At 51.4% G+C, this 18119-nt stretch overlaps 2 protein-coding genes across 6 annotated transcripts; one reads left to right on the top strand and one right to left on the bottom strand.

The window, feature by feature from the left end:
- Window positions 1-76: 76 nt before the first annotated feature.
- On the top strand, window positions 77-14301 carry pde5ab (phosphodiesterase 5A, cGMP-specific, b). Of its 5 annotated transcripts, XM_088421638.1 has the most exons (23): window positions 77-277; window positions 364-2806; window positions 4461-4872; window positions 5697-5870; window positions 6340-6429; window positions 6545-6616; window positions 6679-6768; window positions 6835-6975; window positions 7437-7504; window positions 8075-8186; window positions 8257-8341; window positions 8759-8934; window positions 9030-9080; window positions 9752-9898; window positions 9966-10091; window positions 10196-10290; window positions 10355-10442; window positions 10542-10642; window positions 10921-10998; window positions 11571-11634; window positions 12465-12539; window positions 12609-12692; window positions 12886-14301. In XM_088421638.1, the coding sequence occupies exons 2-23, from the start codon at window positions 2727-2729 to the stop codon at window positions 13003-13005; spliced, it is 2529 nt and encodes an 842-aa protein (XP_088277764.1). In that variant the 5' UTR covers window positions 77-277; window positions 364-2726; the 3' UTR covers window positions 13006-14301. The 5 variants fall into 5 exon arrangements, 4 of the variants coding, with proteins under 4 accessions (XP_088277764.1, XP_088277748.1, XP_088277755.1 ...); XM_088421622.1 differs by having other exon boundaries at window positions 10355-10642; XM_088421629.1 differs by lacking the exons at window positions 77-277; window positions 364-2806 and adding an exon at window positions 2863-3183 and having other exon boundaries at window positions 6679-6975; window positions 12787-12934.
- On the bottom strand, window positions 14249-18117 carry mad2l1 (MAD2 mitotic arrest deficient-like 1 (yeast)). The gene is made up of 5 exons (XM_088421680.1): window positions 17446-18117; window positions 16134-16280; window positions 15785-15905; window positions 14758-14861; window positions 14249-14677 (listed from the first exon to the last, which is right to left on the bottom strand). The coding sequence occupies exons 1-5, from the start codon at window positions 17507-17509 to the stop codon at window positions 14505-14507; spliced, it is 609 nt and encodes a 202-aa protein (XP_088277806.1). The 5' UTR covers window positions 17510-18117; the 3' UTR covers window positions 14249-14504.
- Between the last annotated feature and the right edge of the window lie 2 nt (window positions 18118-18119).

Raw genomic sequence — 18119 nt, 5'->3', positions numbered from 1 at the left:
CTGACGGCAACGAAAGGCGGTCCGAGTACGAGACCAGTTTCAACGGCAACCGCAACGACCGCCGGGCCTAGGGCCACACCGGATTCAACATCGACCGCAGCACCGACAGCAACAACCGCCAGGCCGGGTTCAAAACCGGACTCCGCACCGATCGCGGAAATGGCATCGACCGTCGCCGGTCCGAGCGCAACGCCGGAAACCCCGGCCGGCACAGGTACAAGACCCAACTCCACGCCGACCGCCGCGACGACGACCGCCGGTCCGAACGTAGCACCCGGTAGGTGGCGGCTTTTTAACAAGTGTCCGTTTGGCGTCGGGATGGGCCGAGTCGACGATGATTTCCCGTCCCGTTTTGTTTTGCAGGCGTTTCGGTTGGAGGGAGCGGCAAAATGAACCTCCAAAGCGCCTCGTGCCTGCTGCTCTGTTCATGGTTACTGGGAAAGTAGAAATAATAGCGCCGTTTTCGTAGTTGCGTTCGAGGGAATATATAGGACGTTTCCTTTTACACCGTCGTTAAAAGCATTGTGCGCACGCTGCAAACATACGCGTTGCCTTTTTTTTCAGCTCCCTAGTGTTTTTTTCCTCATTTTTTCCTCGTTTATGATATCATAAAAAAAACATTCCATAATTTGTAAGATAACGGCACAAGGGTTAACAAAATAATGTGTTGACTTTTTGGCTTGCGTTTAACTATAATTATGCAACTGAACTATAAATGAAATGAAGATTTGCTTTAAGAAAAATAAAAAGCAATTTTCCATGGCCATCTTCTATCCCGGGATTCCTAGGGGAGGGAAGCTTTTTGGCTTTTTCGACGGCCGTAAGACGGGGCGGGAAACGGCTCGCTCCCGCCGCGAGGGAGGGAACCGGCCCCTTCCTGCCACCTTTCCTTTTGTTTGACGGCGGTCCGGATTTCGTCCCGAGATCCGGCTCGCGGACGGAAGCCGCGGGACCGTCGCTTCCATCCGGCCCGCCGTGCGGCTTCCGAAGAAAAATCCGCCAAAGCGGGACTGAGAAAGGGCGCCGGCCGCTCCAAATACAGTCGGCCCGGTTCCCCGGCCAGTTGATGCGCCGGACTCGACGCCTTTCCCCGCCGCTCGGCGGCGCCGGAGAGAAGATTTGTGCCGGAAAGGTGCAGCGATATCAACGTCCAAGCCGATCGAATGGTATAGGCAAATAGGGGCAACTCTGACGCTTTCCTCCATTTTTGGAGCTAACCCTAACCCTACATATATACAGTCTAGATGTTTTTTGTTTTCCCTCGAGCCCCTTATGCTCACATGGGTGGCAGGCTTGCAAGCCTCATTCAAAAAGTTATGAATAAATAAAGCGTCGGGAAATCAAGTCCCCGTCGGGGGTCCCCGCGCCGCAGACGTAACGTCCGAGCACCCCCGCGGATCCTCCCGTCCATCCGGCCATCCGCCCCCTTCCCCTCCCCCGGGGACAAAGAGCCGCCATCTGCTGGTAAGGGAACACCGCACGCAGGCACGCAAGGCCAGGCCAGGCCAGGCCAGGGGGTAGGGCGCCCGTCCATCTGGAGAGACCAAAGTCAAATCGACGCAGGCGGGCGCATAAAAGGCCGGCCGGAAGCCGGGAAATAATCGGCGTCAAGGACCGACGGGCCGCTCTATGACGTCCGTAAAAAAAGACGTCATAAAAAGAACCCTAACCCTAACCCTAACCCTAACCCTGATTTTGCAAACCCTAACCCCTTGCAAATACAATCAAAGGTATTTTAAAGTCCATTTTAACAGGCTCAACACTAAAACATAGCATTTTTTTCCCCAGAATGCCACGAGCTATTGACTTGCTTGTCCAGACATCTTATGTCTTTGTGGGCCAAAATGCCATTATTAGAAATTATTGATAAACATTGACGACTAGAATTCCATTTTTCGGGAACATACAACTCAAACAAAGGCTTCATACGGCACACGGAGAAAAGCCCAGAAAAAACAAGAGCAAATTATTCACTAAACTATATTTTTATACTATTATTACTGTTGGTAGTTTGAGTTGTTATTTAATGGAGATGTGTTAGTTTTGCTTGTGACTCAGTTTTGGCCTCTTTGTTGGTGAGTTTAGTATCTTACCGTAGTTTGTCGTGGGAGACTTTTGTTTTTTTTGCAATTAATTTTCTTTCGCTCCCCTTTTTGTTGGTGATTTTTTTTAAATGTTGTCTTTTGTTTTTTCTCCTTTTCTTTTGGATTTTGCAATTTTTTGTTTACGATTTTCACATTGCTTTTGTGTTTCGTCTGAGATTTGTTTTTGCTTGTTTGTTTAGCAATCGGATTTTGCGCTTGAGGGCCACCGCGGTAAAGCGTTTGCAGCCCAAAGTTTGCGAAGCCCAACGTGAGGTGGAAGTGTGTGTGTGTGTGGGTGGGGGGGGCGCTTGTAACCCCGCGCTCCGCCGCTGAGCGTCGGTCGGAGCCGGTTAGTGTCTGCGTTATCTCGGCATGTTTGACAAGTGAGGAAGTGTTTGCCTGGCCGATCTCTCGCTCGCTCGCTCGCTCGCTCGCTCCCTCCCTCCCCCCTCCCCCTTTGTAGCTAATGCCACACATTTAAAAAAAGAAAAGAAATAAAAAGCGGCGTCCTGCGATTCGCGCGCGTTGCACGTTGTTTACTTTTTCGTGCTCGCTTCCGCGCGTTTGCCTTTATTTATTTATTTTTTTGTCCGTATGGGGGCCCTTCGCGCCGCGGCGGATTTATAGAGGCAGACACACGCCATGGAGGAAGACGCGATGGAAGCGTGGCTGGACGAGCACCTCGACTTCACGCACTCGTACTTTGTCAGGAAAGCGTCCAGGTAAAGGCGAGGCGCGTGCGTTCGTCGCTCCCGAGCTTTGGTTTGGTTTTGTTGCGCGCCTCGATCGAGTCGAGTTGAAAATGTGCACGTTACGCCACAACGGAGCGCTCGTTCAATGATTAACTTTTACGGACGGCATCCGGCGTCCTTCGTGCTCTCCGCCGCGTCCTCGTGACAATCGGACAACAGGGCAAATATACAATTACCGGCTCTTGGTGTCAAAGCACTTGGCGCACCATGAAGCGCGTTTCGGAGGAAAGGAAAGCATCCGAGCGGACGGCGTGGAATCGCTCACGTTGGGAGGGAGAACAAGTACCGTTTACGTCAAACACGTTTCTATTCCGCGCATTTCAAATATGCAAACACATTTCATTGAGGTACGGGAATCGATACTTTCGGATTACATTTATCCGCGAATGTAAAGGTCGGAGTTTACCGAGAAGCGACAAAAAAATAACTCTTAGTTCTTAGTACTTAGTTTGACGAGTAATATGCTAACAAATGTTCGCATGAATACGCTAGCAAATGTTGGCCATTTTTTAGATGAAAAACAAAGCAAAAAGCTGATATTCCTCACACTAAACAGGTGCGAATGGACATAACAGAGACATTGGATGTAAATTACCGGCTATTAACCGCATTGAAAACACCGGGGAAGAAAAGTCGGCGCAAACCATGCGGCCGTTTGAAAAGTGCTTCCGAGTAAGCCCAAATACAATATATTCGAGAGCTTCTCGTAGGCTTTTCGCGCGGTCGCATCTGGGTCCGCGGGAGTGTGACTCAAAGGTATCCGTCGGGAGCTGACCATGACGTGAAGAGCTAGATGTCCCTCCAAAACGGGCCAAAAGACGACAGGAAAACCGCATTATCCGGCCGCCCGTCCCGTACGTCGTGGCTATAGGGCAGGGTGGGAAATTGAAGCTTTATCTACAAACGCACACACCTCCCAAGACCGGACAACGCGCGTAATGCTTCGATGACGCTAGGGCTGAAATATCTGGTCAACGGAGGGAACCAAACATAAAAAAGAGCCTACTAGAACATCTGCATTTTATCAGGAGCGGTCCAAGACTCTTTCAAATGGTCCCAGATACCAGGTCAAATTTAACACAAGTACGAGGATGATTGGTCCATTTTGAACATCGCCGTACGCGGAGGTGTGCACACTTGCGCAACCGCCTTATTGTACTTATTTTTTACTACGGTAAAAATAAATGGGAAAAAAAATAATCGAATCCGTGAGAACGTACATACGCAAGCCCGCGCCAAGAAGACTCCCCATAACAACCCGGGCTACTGTTACCTCGCTCCAATGTCCGAAGCTTGTCCCTCAGAGAAATTTGAATAGTTCCTGGGACCCATGGCGCCGTTTGGAAATTTGAGGCGAGGCTTTGGCGGCGTCGTCAGGCGCTATTTTCTCGCAAATAGCGGATTCGGTAAAGGATGACGTCAATGTGAATTTGCCCATCGTAGCGACGGCGCAAACGCGCGGAGGACGACCGTATAGCATTTGCGGTTTTGATTTGTGGGAACGCCGCGTGAATATCCCGGCCCAGAAGCTTCGGACGCCGTTTTAGATGAGACGGAAGCGAGAGCCGAAGCCACGCCGGCCGGCCATCCATAAACGGACTTTAACTGTTGGCCGTCCGAACAGGGACGCGGTGAACGCCTGGTTTGCTGAACGGGTCCACGCCATCGAGCCGCCCGCCCGTAAAGACGAGCGGCCGTCCGCGGAACACGCCGCCCCCGGCGTTTTGGACACCGTCGCGGCCGGCCGAGCGCCCGCCGCCCCGACTCGCAAAATCTCCGCGTCCGAATTCGACCGGCCCATCGCGGCGACTGACGCGGAGGGCTCGGCGACGTTCCTGAGCGACGCCGACCCCGAGAGCGCCCCCCCGCGGGTCTCCGGGATGCCGGACGGGGACGGTCGCCGGGGCGACGGCCGCGCTCGGCTGCTGGAGCTGGTGAAGGACGTTTCCAGTCATCTGGACGTGACAGCACTCTGCCACAAGATCTTCATGCACATCAACGAGCTCATTGCCGCCGACCGTTACTCCTTATTTCTGGTGGGAGAGGGGGGGGGGGGGGGGGGGGGGCGCCGCCCTCTTAAAAGGAGCTTTCTCCTGTAGTAGAGCGCCGCCAAACTTATGGTGCGCTTTAGGTCGAATGACTCTTAGGGATGGGTCCAATCATGCTTGCCGCCGGTTTGGATCAGCAGCATTAGAGGTTGTTTTTTTGTAGTCCGATCAGATTTCAGGGTCGATTCGGTGCCACGTCGCTATGAGGGACTGAAGTTTGCTAAATGAGGTTTATAGCGTTGCCCGCGGGCGGGGGGAAAAGCGCCCATTTCTCGGCTTGTCCCGATCGCAGTTCCGCGATGGGAAAATCACGCTGTATTCAGCTGATTGAAATCAGAGGGAAATCGCGTCCTTCTCCTTGATAGGCATTCCGAAAACATGCGCGGCAGGCGGGCCAAACGGACAAACCGAATTGTCCTTAGGCGCGGTTGGCCGCGCGAGCGCTCGTCGGTCTCTGCCGGCCGCCGCTTCAGGGTGTCCCCCCGCCTACTGCCCGAAGCCGGCTGGGTGGGACAGGCGCCGGCCGGGACAGGCGCCGGCAAGCCTTCTCCTCGTGAGGATAAGCGGCTTTAGAAATTGGAGGGAAACACACACGGTGAACGCTCCATAACTTAGGAACATCGACAAAGTCAGCCAAAGTATAATCGGGGAAGGGTCTGCCGGTTCTTGTGAGACGCTAACGTCATGTAACAATGATAATATCTGTTAAATGGAGGAAAAAAAAAAAAAAAAAAAAGCTAACCCATAACCAAAAAGTCTCTTATTTGTTTGGACTTGGGCGGCGCAGTACAGAATTTTGTCTGTGCTTTCAGGTGGGCGAGGACAGCTCCAACAGCAAGTTTCTGGAGAGCCGCCTGTTTGACGTGGCCGAGGGCTCCACGCCGGAGGAATCGTCCGGCAGCAGCATCCGGCTGGAGTGGAACAAGGGAATCGTCGGACACGTGGCGGCCACCGGACAGCCGCTCAACATTGACAACGCATACCAGGTGGCGTAACGCACACCGGGCGGCGTAACGCACACCGGGCGGCGTACCGCACGCGACTCGGACGCGCGCCCCTCCGGCACCTTTCCCATGAGATGAATCGGCCTAACCCGCGGAGCGCTCCGAAACGTGCGGCGACCTCGGCGAGGCTTTCGTCAACCCCCCCCCGCTCGCCCCGCCCGATTAGTTTGCCTCATTTCCGTTTAAGTGCGTCGGTCGTTAGGGATCCGGTTCCAACAGGCGGATGCTCGGGACCGCGCAAACTCATTACGGACGGATTCAGATTAGACCCAAATCCGAGTCATCCCCGCCGCCTTTGATGAGATACGACGACCGTTCGACGCTTGTCCCGTCGGGTCAAAGCGGCCCTTCGCCTGCGTGGCGCTCATCCGTCCGGGCGTTGGGCCGGCCGCTTGGGAAAGCGCCGCCTTCGGCGACTTGGAAAATCTCACGCCGGCCCCCCTCCTCGCAGGACCCTCGATTCAACGCGGAAGTCGACGCCATCGCCGGTTACAAGACGCAAAGCATTCTGTGCCTTCCCATCAAGAACCACCGAGACGAGGTAACAGAAAGAACCCGGGAACGGCGTTTACCGTCCAAAAACCCCGTTCAAATCTCACAAAGCCCCGTTCGAGGACGACCGTTCTAAGGAAAGGCCTCAAAGCTGGCATTTACAGGTCGTGGGAGTGGCTCAAGCCATCAATAAGAAAAACGGCAGCGACGGGGCCTTCACCCGACAGGACGAAAAGGTACGTGGAAGCGGCCGGCCAAGGCGGACGCAAACGTCATCTCCAAAGGCGTCTCCAAACAGGACTTGGCCGCTTACTTGGCCTTCTCGGGCATCGTTCTGCACAACGCCCAGCTCCATGAGGCATCGCGGCTCGAAACCCGACGGAATCAGGTACCCCCATCCGCCGCTCCGCCCTGCCTGCGCGCGGACGGACGCGGAAGGCCGCCGTTTGCCCAGGTGCTGTTGGAACTGGCCAGCCTCATCTCGGAGGAGCAGCAGTGTCTGGAGGTTTTACTGAGAAAGTTTGCGGGAACCATCCTGTCCCTGGTGCGGGCCCGGGCTTGCACGCTCTTCGTCGCCGATAAGGACTCGGCGGAGGTCAGCGCCGAAAGCAGCCTTCCTTTGTGGAAAGCGCTTAGCCTTGCCAGCGACCCCGAGTCAAGTCCGAACATTGACGGATCTCTTTCTATTTAAAGCGCTTTTTATGACCCGGGGGACCGACGCTCTGCGAGGACGGGGGAGCGACCTTTTCCTAAACAAACAACCGAAAAAAAGTCATTCGTTTATACTTGACGTCCTGTTAAAACGGGAAAAGAATCTTTTGGGGAGTGCGGCCTGAGCCAAAACAAGTCCCTATAAGGTGGGCGGGAGCAGGAGAAAAGTCACGGAATGTTGAAATAAACTCCCCATCTGGCAAGGCTTCGCGCGTAACGGACCGTTGCTTAGAACTTGGAAGACTTCCGTTGGCTTCGCGCCGTCACCGGAAGAACCCGAGAGCCGATTCGTCTCGGAAAAAGAAAAGGCGAGGGAGAGAACTTCGCTTTTCTTGTGTTTTGCAGGACACCTTTTCCGCCGTCTTTCATATGGAGTGCGAGGGACGGGCTCGGGTCCTAAGTCCCCCCGACAGGTACGGCGGCTGATTGAAATCGACCTTACCGGACGCGAGTTACGGCACGGCTCCCAAAAAGTCAGAACCGCGCGGCCATGGCGCCGTAATGCCAAGTAATGCCAAGTACCGTCGTTTCCCTTCCGTAAAGACGCGCCGGCATATAAGCTGCGCCGGCCAAATGAACACGTGACCGCACTGGACTAGAAGTCGCGGGCTTCAAATGGTGAGAAAAAAATGCGGCATTCGTATTGCAAGAAAGATGTAACGAAGAAAAAAAAGTTATGCGGGAAAACGATACTCTGTGTGAAGGGGGGAGCTTTGAGAGAAAATCTCCCAACTTATGTTAGGAGAATAAAGTCACGATGCAAGTGAAGAAACCAAAACAATTGACTGCGTCGTCTAGAACGTCAGTACAAAAAAAAAAATAAATAATTGTAAAGGAACTTGAAAAAACGATGGAAATTTCAGGGAATGGAATTCCGAATCGGATTGTTTTCCGTCATCCTTCGACCCTAAACAACGAAGCGAAGCGGTGGATTCACTTTTACTTGCTGACAATGACGAAGCCTTTGCTGTTCACCTCCTCAGAGAATCTCCTCGGGATGAGCGCATCGACCACATGTACGCTCAGTATGTAAAAAACACCATGCGGCCCCTCAACATCGCTGACGTCTCCAAAGATCAACGCTTCCCCTTGGCGGTCTGTATTTCCAAAACATCTTGTCCCTTTTTTTTTTTTGGAAACTAAAGTGATGCCCTTTATGGAGCAGCCCGAAAGACAACATCAGAGCGGCGGACGGACAACGAGTTTGCTTTGCACTCCGATCAAGAACGGCAAGAAGGGCAAAGTCATAGGTAGGAGCTCGGACGGACGGACGGATTCCAAGCATTGAGGCCAAATCAAAAAGACGTCTTGGTTTGAGGGGAAAAAAGCAAAACGTTTTTGCAGCGAGGAAACATAGATTGATGTTTTTCCTCGGGCGCCGGTTCGTAGTCACGGAGGCCGAAAATCAATATTTACACTCGATGGGTATCGGAGTTTCATTAAAGAAAAAAACAAATCAACGCCGTTGAAATGTCTTTGAGCACGCCATACGTTTATAGGACATTTGCGCGATAGACAACACGGGTAAGATTGTCACGAAAGCCTCGGGGTCGCCATCCAAGTCGAAACGGGACAAAAGCCGCGATGGCATCAAAAGCTGGAATCCCGGCTCAAAAGGTACGTTGCACCTCAATGTCCTAAACTGACCGGGCATCTGAACGTCTAAGGTTGCTGCCAGTTGGTGAACAAGACGGACGAGGCGTCGGGCGCCGTCGAGGCCTTCAGCGGGAACGACCAGCAGTTCTTGGAGGCCTTCGCCCTTTTCTGCGGGCTCGCCATCCGGAACGCGCAGACGCACGAGGCGGCCGAGAGAGCCCTGGCCAAGCGGCGGGTCGCGCTGGAGGTCGGTCCCCCCCCCCCCCCCGCGGCCGAAACGGGCTCAGCCAGCCGCCCCGACTTCTCCGGCTCAGCCGATCCACTCCGCCGCCGCCTTTTCAGGTCCTTTCGTATCACGCTTCGGCCGGCGCCGAAGAGTCGCGGAGGCTCCAGGTAAGCCGTCCCGTCCCGCGCACCTTGCTTCAACTGGCTTCTACCCAGACCGTCGGGCTCCGCTAGCTCCGGCGTCTGACAAGATCTTCTTTTAGTTTTCCCGTGTCGTTTTTACATGACGTCCCAAACACCTTCCGAACCTTTCGACCTTTGGTGGCCTCGAGCCAGAAAACAATTTTGGGGGGAGAACGGGGATGTTTCTGGGCAAACTCGGAATGAGCCTCTGCGTTCGATAGCGGAGGTTTTCGCCAACCGGCTTGCCCTCATGGTTGAGTCATTAACGCAGACCGCTTCCGACGGAGGCCCGCGCTTTGTTCAACGTTCTTTGCTCGACTTTCCGCGAGTCTTCTTTGCACTCCCGGAAGTAAATTTGCTTTTGATTTGGGCTTGCCCCTGTAACGCCTCCCAATGGCAGATTTCCCTCACTTTGTCTCCTCTTTGTTTTTGGATTTATTTGGACGCCGGCTGAGATTTTTTTCATCTATTCATTTTGTAAATCTTGTAGCCGACTTGACTTTGTCCGGTAGAAGCGTCGGTTCTGTCGGGAGCGGGGTCTAGGTGCGGCCCGCCAAACGGACCTCGGCTTTCGCCGCATCATTTAATGACGGACGGATTTTTTTTGGCGCCCGTTAAAAAAAGCACGGTAACGGCTTCCCCGACCCGTCGGACAGGCGGCCGCGATTCCGTCGGCCCGGTCGCTGCGACTCCCGGACTTCGGCTTCAGCGACTTGGACCTGTCGGACGCGGAAACCGCCTCGGGGACGGCGCGCATGTTCGTCGACCTCGGCCTGGTCGACGCTTTTCAGATGAGGCGCTCGGTAGGTGAGCTCGTCAAAACGGTCGGCCGGGCGAACCGACGCCAACTCCGACTTTGCCGCCGTTTAGAGTTTATGCCGGTGGATTCTGAGCGTGAAGAAGAACTACAGGGAGGATGTGGCCTATCACAACTGGAGACACGCTTTCAACACCGCCCAGTGCATGTTCGCCCTCCTTAAATCGGGGCGCCTGCAGGTAGTATGAACGGCGTAGCGGCAGAAGCCGATTCCGCGTACGAGGCGGTAAAAAAGCCCCTCTGGAGATGGCGGGCGTCGGCGTGAGGATTTCTTTCCCCGCAGGATCGTCTGAGCCATTTAGAGGTTTTGGCTCTGATGATTTCTACTCTCTGCCATGACCTGGACCACAGAGGAGTCAACAACGCTTACATTCAGAGGTACGGCAGCGCTAGCGGAGCCACGCGACGGCACGCCGCTTTTTAACCTGCGTTGGATTCTCAGGAGCGAGCACCCGTTGGCGCAGCTTTACTGCCACTCCACGATGGAACATCACCATTTTGACCAGTGCCTCATGATCCTCAACAGCCCGGTAAGCGCATGCGCCCGCCCGCCCGCCGCCGCCGCCGCCGCCGGCCTTTTCGTTGCCGTCACCGCGCAAACGAGGTTCTCCTCCTCCGCCTGTTTCAAGGGCAACCAGATTCTAAGTGGCCTCTCCCTGGATGAGTACAAATGCACTCTAAAGATGATCGAGAGGGCTATTTTATCCACCGACCTGGCCTTGCACATCGAGTAGGTACAAAACGCCGCAAATACAAAGGAGAGTACGGGAAAGACCGGCACCAATATTCCCGTTTCCTCGGCGATCAGTTTTAGCTGCGCCCGCGCCGCGACGTTTTGCCCGCACAAGCGTAGACCCGCTTTACTCGACGTTTTGGACTGGCAAATTCATCCGAACGTACTGGCAAACACGTGAAAGGATCTGGATAGAGAAGTTCGCCATCATTTGGATGACTCGTCGCCCAAACGAGTTATTGTCATCAAATGCGACTTTTGCCCTTTGTCCGCAGGAGACGCAAGGAGTTCTTTGAGCTCGCTCGCGACCGACAGTTTGCTTGGGAAAGCGAGCACCACCGCGACTTATTTAGGTGAGGTGCGGCTTGCTTTTCAGACACGCGCGCCGCCGTCCCCCGCGGCTTGGCGCCTGGCCTATCGCGGTTTTTTGCGGAGAGACGCGCCGTGGCGCTTTCCCGGACAGACGAGGTGACTGGAAAGGCACCTGCCGCAGATGCGGAACTCCCGCACTACGCATATTTACTTGGAGAGTATGGAAGGACGGGTCGGCCCTTTCCGTCCTTTCAAGTCTGGCGGCAGCCGCCGTCAGATTAGCGGCGCCCGCGAGTCGAACGAATGCCAAAGGTGCACATGATCAAACATGAGGACCGTGAGAGTTTACGCCGGAAACGGCGTCCGACTATAAAAGAAATCTAGGGAAGAGATTTGCAACGCTCCGGCCGAGGTCTTTGCTCCTCTGTCTCGGCGGGGCGCGGATATTAAGCGGGAGCAGATTACGGCTCCCGCCCCCATCGGTGGACGGCGGCGCCGGGAGCCGATGGCGCGTGCCGGGGGGGCCCCGAGCGTGGATCGCCATCGGCCGCTAGACGGCAAACGTGGTAGCGCTAGATAACATGCGCCTGCTACTTTTGCGTGTCCCCGACAGGTCAATGCTGATGACTGCATGTGATATATCAGCCATCGCCAAGCCCTGGCCAGTGCAAAAGAGGGTAACCGACATACATTCTAATATATATGAATTAGGAATTGCGCCAAAATACTTTTTGGTTGTCACACATGCAAAAAACATCAAATCCGATGCGGGCACGGGTTCACATTCATTTTCCAACCTTGTAAAATGACAACTTATTGGGAAAAAATTCAGTTGCCCAATATCAAAAATGAACATTTTGTTCCCATTCAATATTTTTTTGCATAGTGTATATGTTGGCTTATTCCCATGTGTGCCTGATAGTTGAAGTCAAGCCTTGTCTTCCCCACAAGGAGCAGAAGAAAAAAAGAAAAGCGGCCTAGCTCAAGGCATCTTGCAGCTGCGTCCCAACTATTTTATCTCCCTGCTGATCTTTGATCGTCTGCTGTTCACCTTGTTAGGAAGCGCAAGCCTGGCGGAAAAAAAAAAAAAAAAAAACCCCACCAAGCAGATCGTTTGTTCATTTGATGCAAGCTCTTGCAAATGAAAAAAAAATAAAAGATGGCCCGAGATCTTCCCAAAAGGTTCTAAAATGAGACGCGTCCAGTCAATGACCTTGGCTTTTGGAATCGCGTCAGTCTAATTAGTTAATCTCTCAATCTAGCCTTTCCCTACCATGAGGACGATCGTCGGCCTTCCTGCGCTTGAGTCGTTGGGGGTGGGAAAACAAAGGTCAATCGCACCCTGGGGCGGACACCGATCGGCTGTCGTCGTTTGCCGTAACCTGACAAGCTCCCGCGTGAAATTACGATTTTCTTACCGGTTAAACAGCGAGGACCCCCCCCCCCCCCCCCGATATTTTTTGCGGAGTCCCTCCCGTTTGAGCTGAAAGTCCGTGCTTTGGCGCAGATCGCGGAGCTGGTGGCGACCGAGTTCTTCGAGCAAGGGGACAAAGAGAGGCTGGAATTGAACACGGAGCCCAGCGTAAGGCGGTACCGGAGCGCAACGGCCGGCGCCCTTTGGTTTATCCTCACGATTATCCTTTTATTTCAGGACCTGATGAATCGGGAGAAGCGAGATAAGATTCCCGGCACGCAAGTGTCCTTCATCGATGCCATTTGCGCACCGTTATATGAGGTAATCCGGCGGCAAATGCTTGAAAATAGGACCGCTTGGCAATACGGTCATTCCCCGCTAATATATACGGGTCGATGATCAACTTCTTGAAAAGGCGTTCGTGTATTTTCGCGGCGGAGCGTGAAAAGCGCCCCGACGGAAAGGAAGGAAAAGGATGACCTTCGGCCTAAACGGCGGCACTTTTTCATGGCAGACATTGGCAGGCATGTCTGAATATTGCTCACCTCTGCTGGAGGGATGCCGGGCCAACCGGCAGCATTGGCGGCGCTTGGCCGAAGAGAGCCAGAAAGACGCGCTCAACGGTCTGCTGTGATCGTCGACGACGCCTGATTGGTCGCGGTCTTCTTGACCCGCTCGCGTTATTCTGACTTTTTTTTTTTTATCTCAACCGCACATTTTGCCCTGAGGCGACGGAAGGGGGAAAGTCATGTCACGACACATTTAACGGACCTTAACCGCGGCCCAAAGTTACACTTTAGCCGGATTGTAATTGAGCAATCGTTTCAGTGAAAGTAAATCATCCAAAGTCTATTACAATGTCAACAATTAGTGGTTGCGTTACCGTGATAGAGAGCGAGGAACATTTGATATATTGCAACTGGGCAATCGTGCTCGCTCGCAGATACAAAACAATCATGAAACACAACGTGCGCGATAATTGACGCGTAGCAAATGATACACGAGAAAGCTCAGAGCATTTTTTATAGCCCAAGGAAACGCTTACTAGTGATGGGCGAGTATCCATGACAGGAATCTGTATCGTGCTTAGGGTGGCAGGCGTGCAAAAATAATACTGATCACAAAAAAATTCGAACATTAAATCCTCCGTGGCACTAGATGGCGCTATACTGCAGCAGTTTGACATTTGGGCCAGAGAGAAAGATCTATGTTCACCGATTTTTGTCACCGTGTTAAATAAAATATGTATCAAATGTAGCAGAGGTGTCGGGTACAGAGACACTGGTATTAGCCTTAAAAAAAAAAAAAAAAAAAGTGGTCCTGAACATTCCTAGTGGTGTTGACAGCTTTCATCATGTGAAACATTTCTTGTGCAGTGCTCCTCACAACTGTAAGTCAATGGTCACTATTGTCTTCTTTGGACATTAAAGTACAGAAGCTATTTAATATTTTTGCACCAAGTGGTTTTGAAGTAACGGTTGAAAAAAACCAAACTTCCCACTGGGACGCAGATTAAGTCTACACACTAATGCAGTGTCACACTCACAAAGTACAGTGCGTATTTATTTGTTGAATGTATTTATTAGCTTAATGTATATTGCCTTTTTTAAAGCACTTTTTCAGAATTTTGTTATTTTTCATAGCCATTTAAATATTTTGTTTCCTCCACTGCCTTGTCATGAAATCACAAAGGCATTTTTGCAAATGTATACAGTGATTGAAGTCAACGGATTGACAACATGAATTTCGCAATCAGTCACAACCCGGTTATTTGGTCCTACCTCTCAGACGACGTTGCCCTATGAAATAGAATTCTGTTCAAGGTTGAATTTCTTTTTTTTTTTTGGCCTCTTTAATGTCACACTTGTGATAAAAAATTGTCATTTCCAGAAGTTTATTAAAAAGGAACACAAACGCGTGATGAACTCAAGTCTTGTGCATACCTTCTAACTTTTGCGGGCGCTTCAAAAAAGTCCAAGGTTTTGCGTTAAGGCAGAGGCACTTGAACAAAGTTGCGATTTACTCCTAAATGTGCCGGGAAGGAAGGAAGGAAGGAAGGTTCCTTATTATTGCGTGAAGGGCGTTTGGGGGGTTCTCGAGTTTTGTTGCCTTTCTCCAGGCTTTCTAAGTGTTTTAAAGTGGGCACGTCTTCTTGTAAGTGACCATGCTGCACACCTTATGGATGCTGGTAGTGAAGGAGCGGAGACGCACCTCCTCCGGTTGGCTGATGACGTGCGGGCTGGACTCCTCCCACTTGTCGGGAATGGCAAGGTCTTTGTCGGTGTAGATGAGGAGGTTGAAGCCGCCTGGCGGGGGGAGGGGGGGGGGGGAGATGTCAGGAGAGGCAGGAAAATCTCGCCAGAGGGAAGTGGCCAATTGGTCTTACATGGTGTTTCCAGCAAGGGCAGGAAGGTCACGGAGGCGGTGATCTGTCGCAGAACCGAGCGGATCTCGCCTTGGATGGTTTGAATGGGCTTTTCTCGAGGGGCGCTGACAGACGAATCAAAATCAATATTTGTGTTTTTTTAAACCTATTGTCGCTAAACAGCTAATTGTTTTGCAGCTGACGCAATCCGGCAAAAAACAGGTCAATGTAGAGTACTTCTTTCATCCACAAAGGAAACGCGTTCTCCACTATTACAACCACTACTTGGATGCGCCATCTGGGGGCATCTCAGCTTCAAAAAACGATGCTGAAGAGAGCTATAAGCCTTATTTTGACCAAAGGCTGTCAAATGGGGGCAAAGGGACTCTTGGGCAATTCAGGGGTACAACTACAAATGTAGTTGTAATGTTAAATCAATCAGACAAGGAAAGCGCATCACTCAAAAATGCTTTGTGGTGGTCACGGGGTAGTTGGCCGGGGGGGGGGGAAAAAAAAAAAAAAAAAAAATCAAGTGTAAATCAAGGGGAAAAAACAAAAGTTGAGAGCCACTGATTTCCAGCAAAGTGTGCTTTACCACCATCTTGTGGCATCAAGCTGCCAAGTAACTACGTCGAATCGTGATGACGGATTTCCATTGAAACAAAGGTAATGTTATGGAGCCATCTGCTGTTATTACTGATGTAACCATTTCATATTTGTTATTGTATACTGTGACACGCGTTAATGTTTATACAACCCCGGGACCGGTCCGCCGATCAATTGGTACCGGGCCGCCTTCTTTCATATCCTCTTAAATCGAGCCGAATAATATGGAATCAAACGGTAATCCCGCCCGCCGCAAGGGACTAAAGTCAATCATTCCACTCGAAAACAGCGCCTGGAATCCCGTTGCAACCTACGTCCCCAGATACATCCGGAATCGTCTTTTATCGGAGAGACCCGCGCCCCGAGACGAAAGCCTCTCCCTTTTGACGTACTTTCCCAGAGAAGTGCGTAGTCGAGGGTCGAAGTAAAGGGCGGCACCCACCTGCACTCCATGGCCGACTTGTCGCACTCGATGTCAAACTGCCAGCGCTCCAACACCTCGTTCGTTTCCAGACACGTGATCACCAACACCAACTTCTGCACCGTGCAGTTGAGAAGCCATTCTGTTCCGCGAGGCACAAGAATTGCTCTGATGTCGTGACACACAAACCTGAATTTCTATGCCCCGTTTGGACCAGAGTTTTGTTTTTCCACGACAAAAGCCAAATGTCATACTTTTACAGAAGGCAACTGAAGCAAAACCCCTCCTTTTTGACTGTGCACGTCGCGCATAGTACGTGTGTACAAGGAGCCGTGCTCAAGTTAGCAAACGTGGCACTCTGCTGACCAACCTTTGAGCTGTGACACCACATTGTCCAGATACGTCTTTAATTGAGGATCTGAGGTGACTTGGAGGCTCATGTCATACTGGCTGACTCTGGTAAACTTCTCTGGAGGATAGATGCCACGCTGGTACAAGATACTGTTGATGCCAAAAGCTGAGGAATAAATACATGTCATCATTACTCTTCATTGCGTACGGAACGCTCAAGCTGAAAACATCATGCATTGGCCATTTCTTGAACTTTTATTATTTTCATTCCTTCCTATGTGGAGTTTGCGCGTTCTCCCTGAGCCCGCAGGGCCTCTCTCCGGGCACTCCGGCTTCCTCCCGCATTCCCAAAAACATGCGCGGCAGGTGAATTGGACACCCAGTTGTCCTTAGGTGTGATTGGGCGCACGAATGATTGTACGTCCCTCTGTGCCCCGCGACCGGCTGGCAACCAGTCGAGGGTGTCCCCAAGTCAGCCCGCGACCCTTGTGAGGGTAAGCGGCTCTAGAAAATGGGAACGTTTGTTTTAATCAAAACAATATTTCAAATAATTAGTAGTTTTCGTGGTATGCGCGCCCCACGGCATGCATGCATGCAACCTTGTTACCAAGACCTTTTTATCACGGTGGAAGAAGAAAGCAGTGACTCACACGATACACTGCACTTGACATCGAACGGTTTTCCAAAAGAATGGGGAGAGCAAAAATATGCCCTCTCTTCTATTGTCCATATTTTTATAAAATGGTTGGTTTGAATTTTTCACTCTACCTCACGCAACCCTGTAATGGTTGTAATAAGACGACGATTTCTAAATATATATGTATATCTATTTCTTGTTTTCATAAACAAGTTTGCCCTCTTGGTTAGCATTCAGAGCTAGCTAAAGCTAAAGACTCCTGAGAGAAAGCTAACATTAGCGCCGCAACACTAACTACGATTGGAGTAAATGTACGTATTTATTCGAAAAATATCATTTAGAAAATGCGCAATCGATCCGTAGGCTGAACTAAAGAAGTCAGTGATAGTCGGTTGCTAATTATGGATGAATTGGTAGCAGAAGAGTGAAGGTTTGTTTACGCCCCAAGAGTTTTGAAGGCAACATGTCCTCCAGTTGGGGAATGACCCATTTGACTGCATTTGGATGGTGAGCGAGCGGCGAGCGGTCGCTTGACACCCAGTGGATGCAAATTCCAAGAAAAACGGCCAAATGACTTTCAGGTTGCCAAGGTTGTTTGGGGGCTAAGCACGGAGCGAGCGCCCATTCCGTCGCTGGAAACGTACTCAACAAAAACACAACGTCCCTTTGTCAAAGCGCTCCGAGGAATACTTACCAAAGAAGTCGGCCACGAGCTCCGCGCTTCCTTTGAGTGTAATTCCTTTCAGGGTGCTGCTCATGTTGTGGCTGCTTTAATTTTCGTCGCCTATTTTTTGAAATACTTTCGACAAACGTTCGTCGTGTTGCTCAAGTCGCGAAAACGCAGGCCGCGCTTTTATTTAAAACGAGCAATCGCCTTTACAGCGCATGCGTGAGATCTTGTCCGCTCAACTGGTAGGTACGCTATAGCTGGAGTGTACGGTGACCGAAAGGGGCAAAAAGAGGGTCGTCGCAAAACAAAACGGATATCACATTCAGGAAAGATAAAGGGGACTACATCCCTCAAAAGTAGACTAGAGTAAAGTAGTCCAAATTGACGCTGTTTAATGTAAAAGTTCAAGCCCCTAAAAACCTTGTTAAAGTTATATGGCACTTAGTTCCGTCACTTGCAGGCCTTCGATTGCTCGTGTATTATGCGCACTTTATCTGTGTTTACAGATTATGTAGCACGTCAAAGTAATCAGAATTGCGTTTTCTTGCAGTACAGTGAAACTCCGGGGCCCAGTGTTTTTTTTTTTTTTTTTAACGGAATTCGCAGGTGGGTTTTTTTTCAGTTTTATTTGTAGTACTAAGATTATTATTGTGACGCCGTCGTGTTTAAGATCATTCTAAGTTTACGTTAATTATTGA

Source organism: Hippichthys cyanospilos, chromosome 1, assembly GCF_059441005.1.
Source record: "Hippichthys cyanospilos isolate Australia breed blue-spotted pipefish chromosome 1, RoL_Hcya_1.0, whole genome shotgun sequence".
In the NCBI taxonomy this organism is placed as follows: domain Eukaryota; kingdom Metazoa; phylum Chordata; class Actinopteri; order Syngnathiformes; family Syngnathidae; genus Hippichthys; species Hippichthys cyanospilos.
Note: the sequence above shows the minus strand (reverse complement) of the source record. Positions and strands in the feature narration are given on the sequence as shown.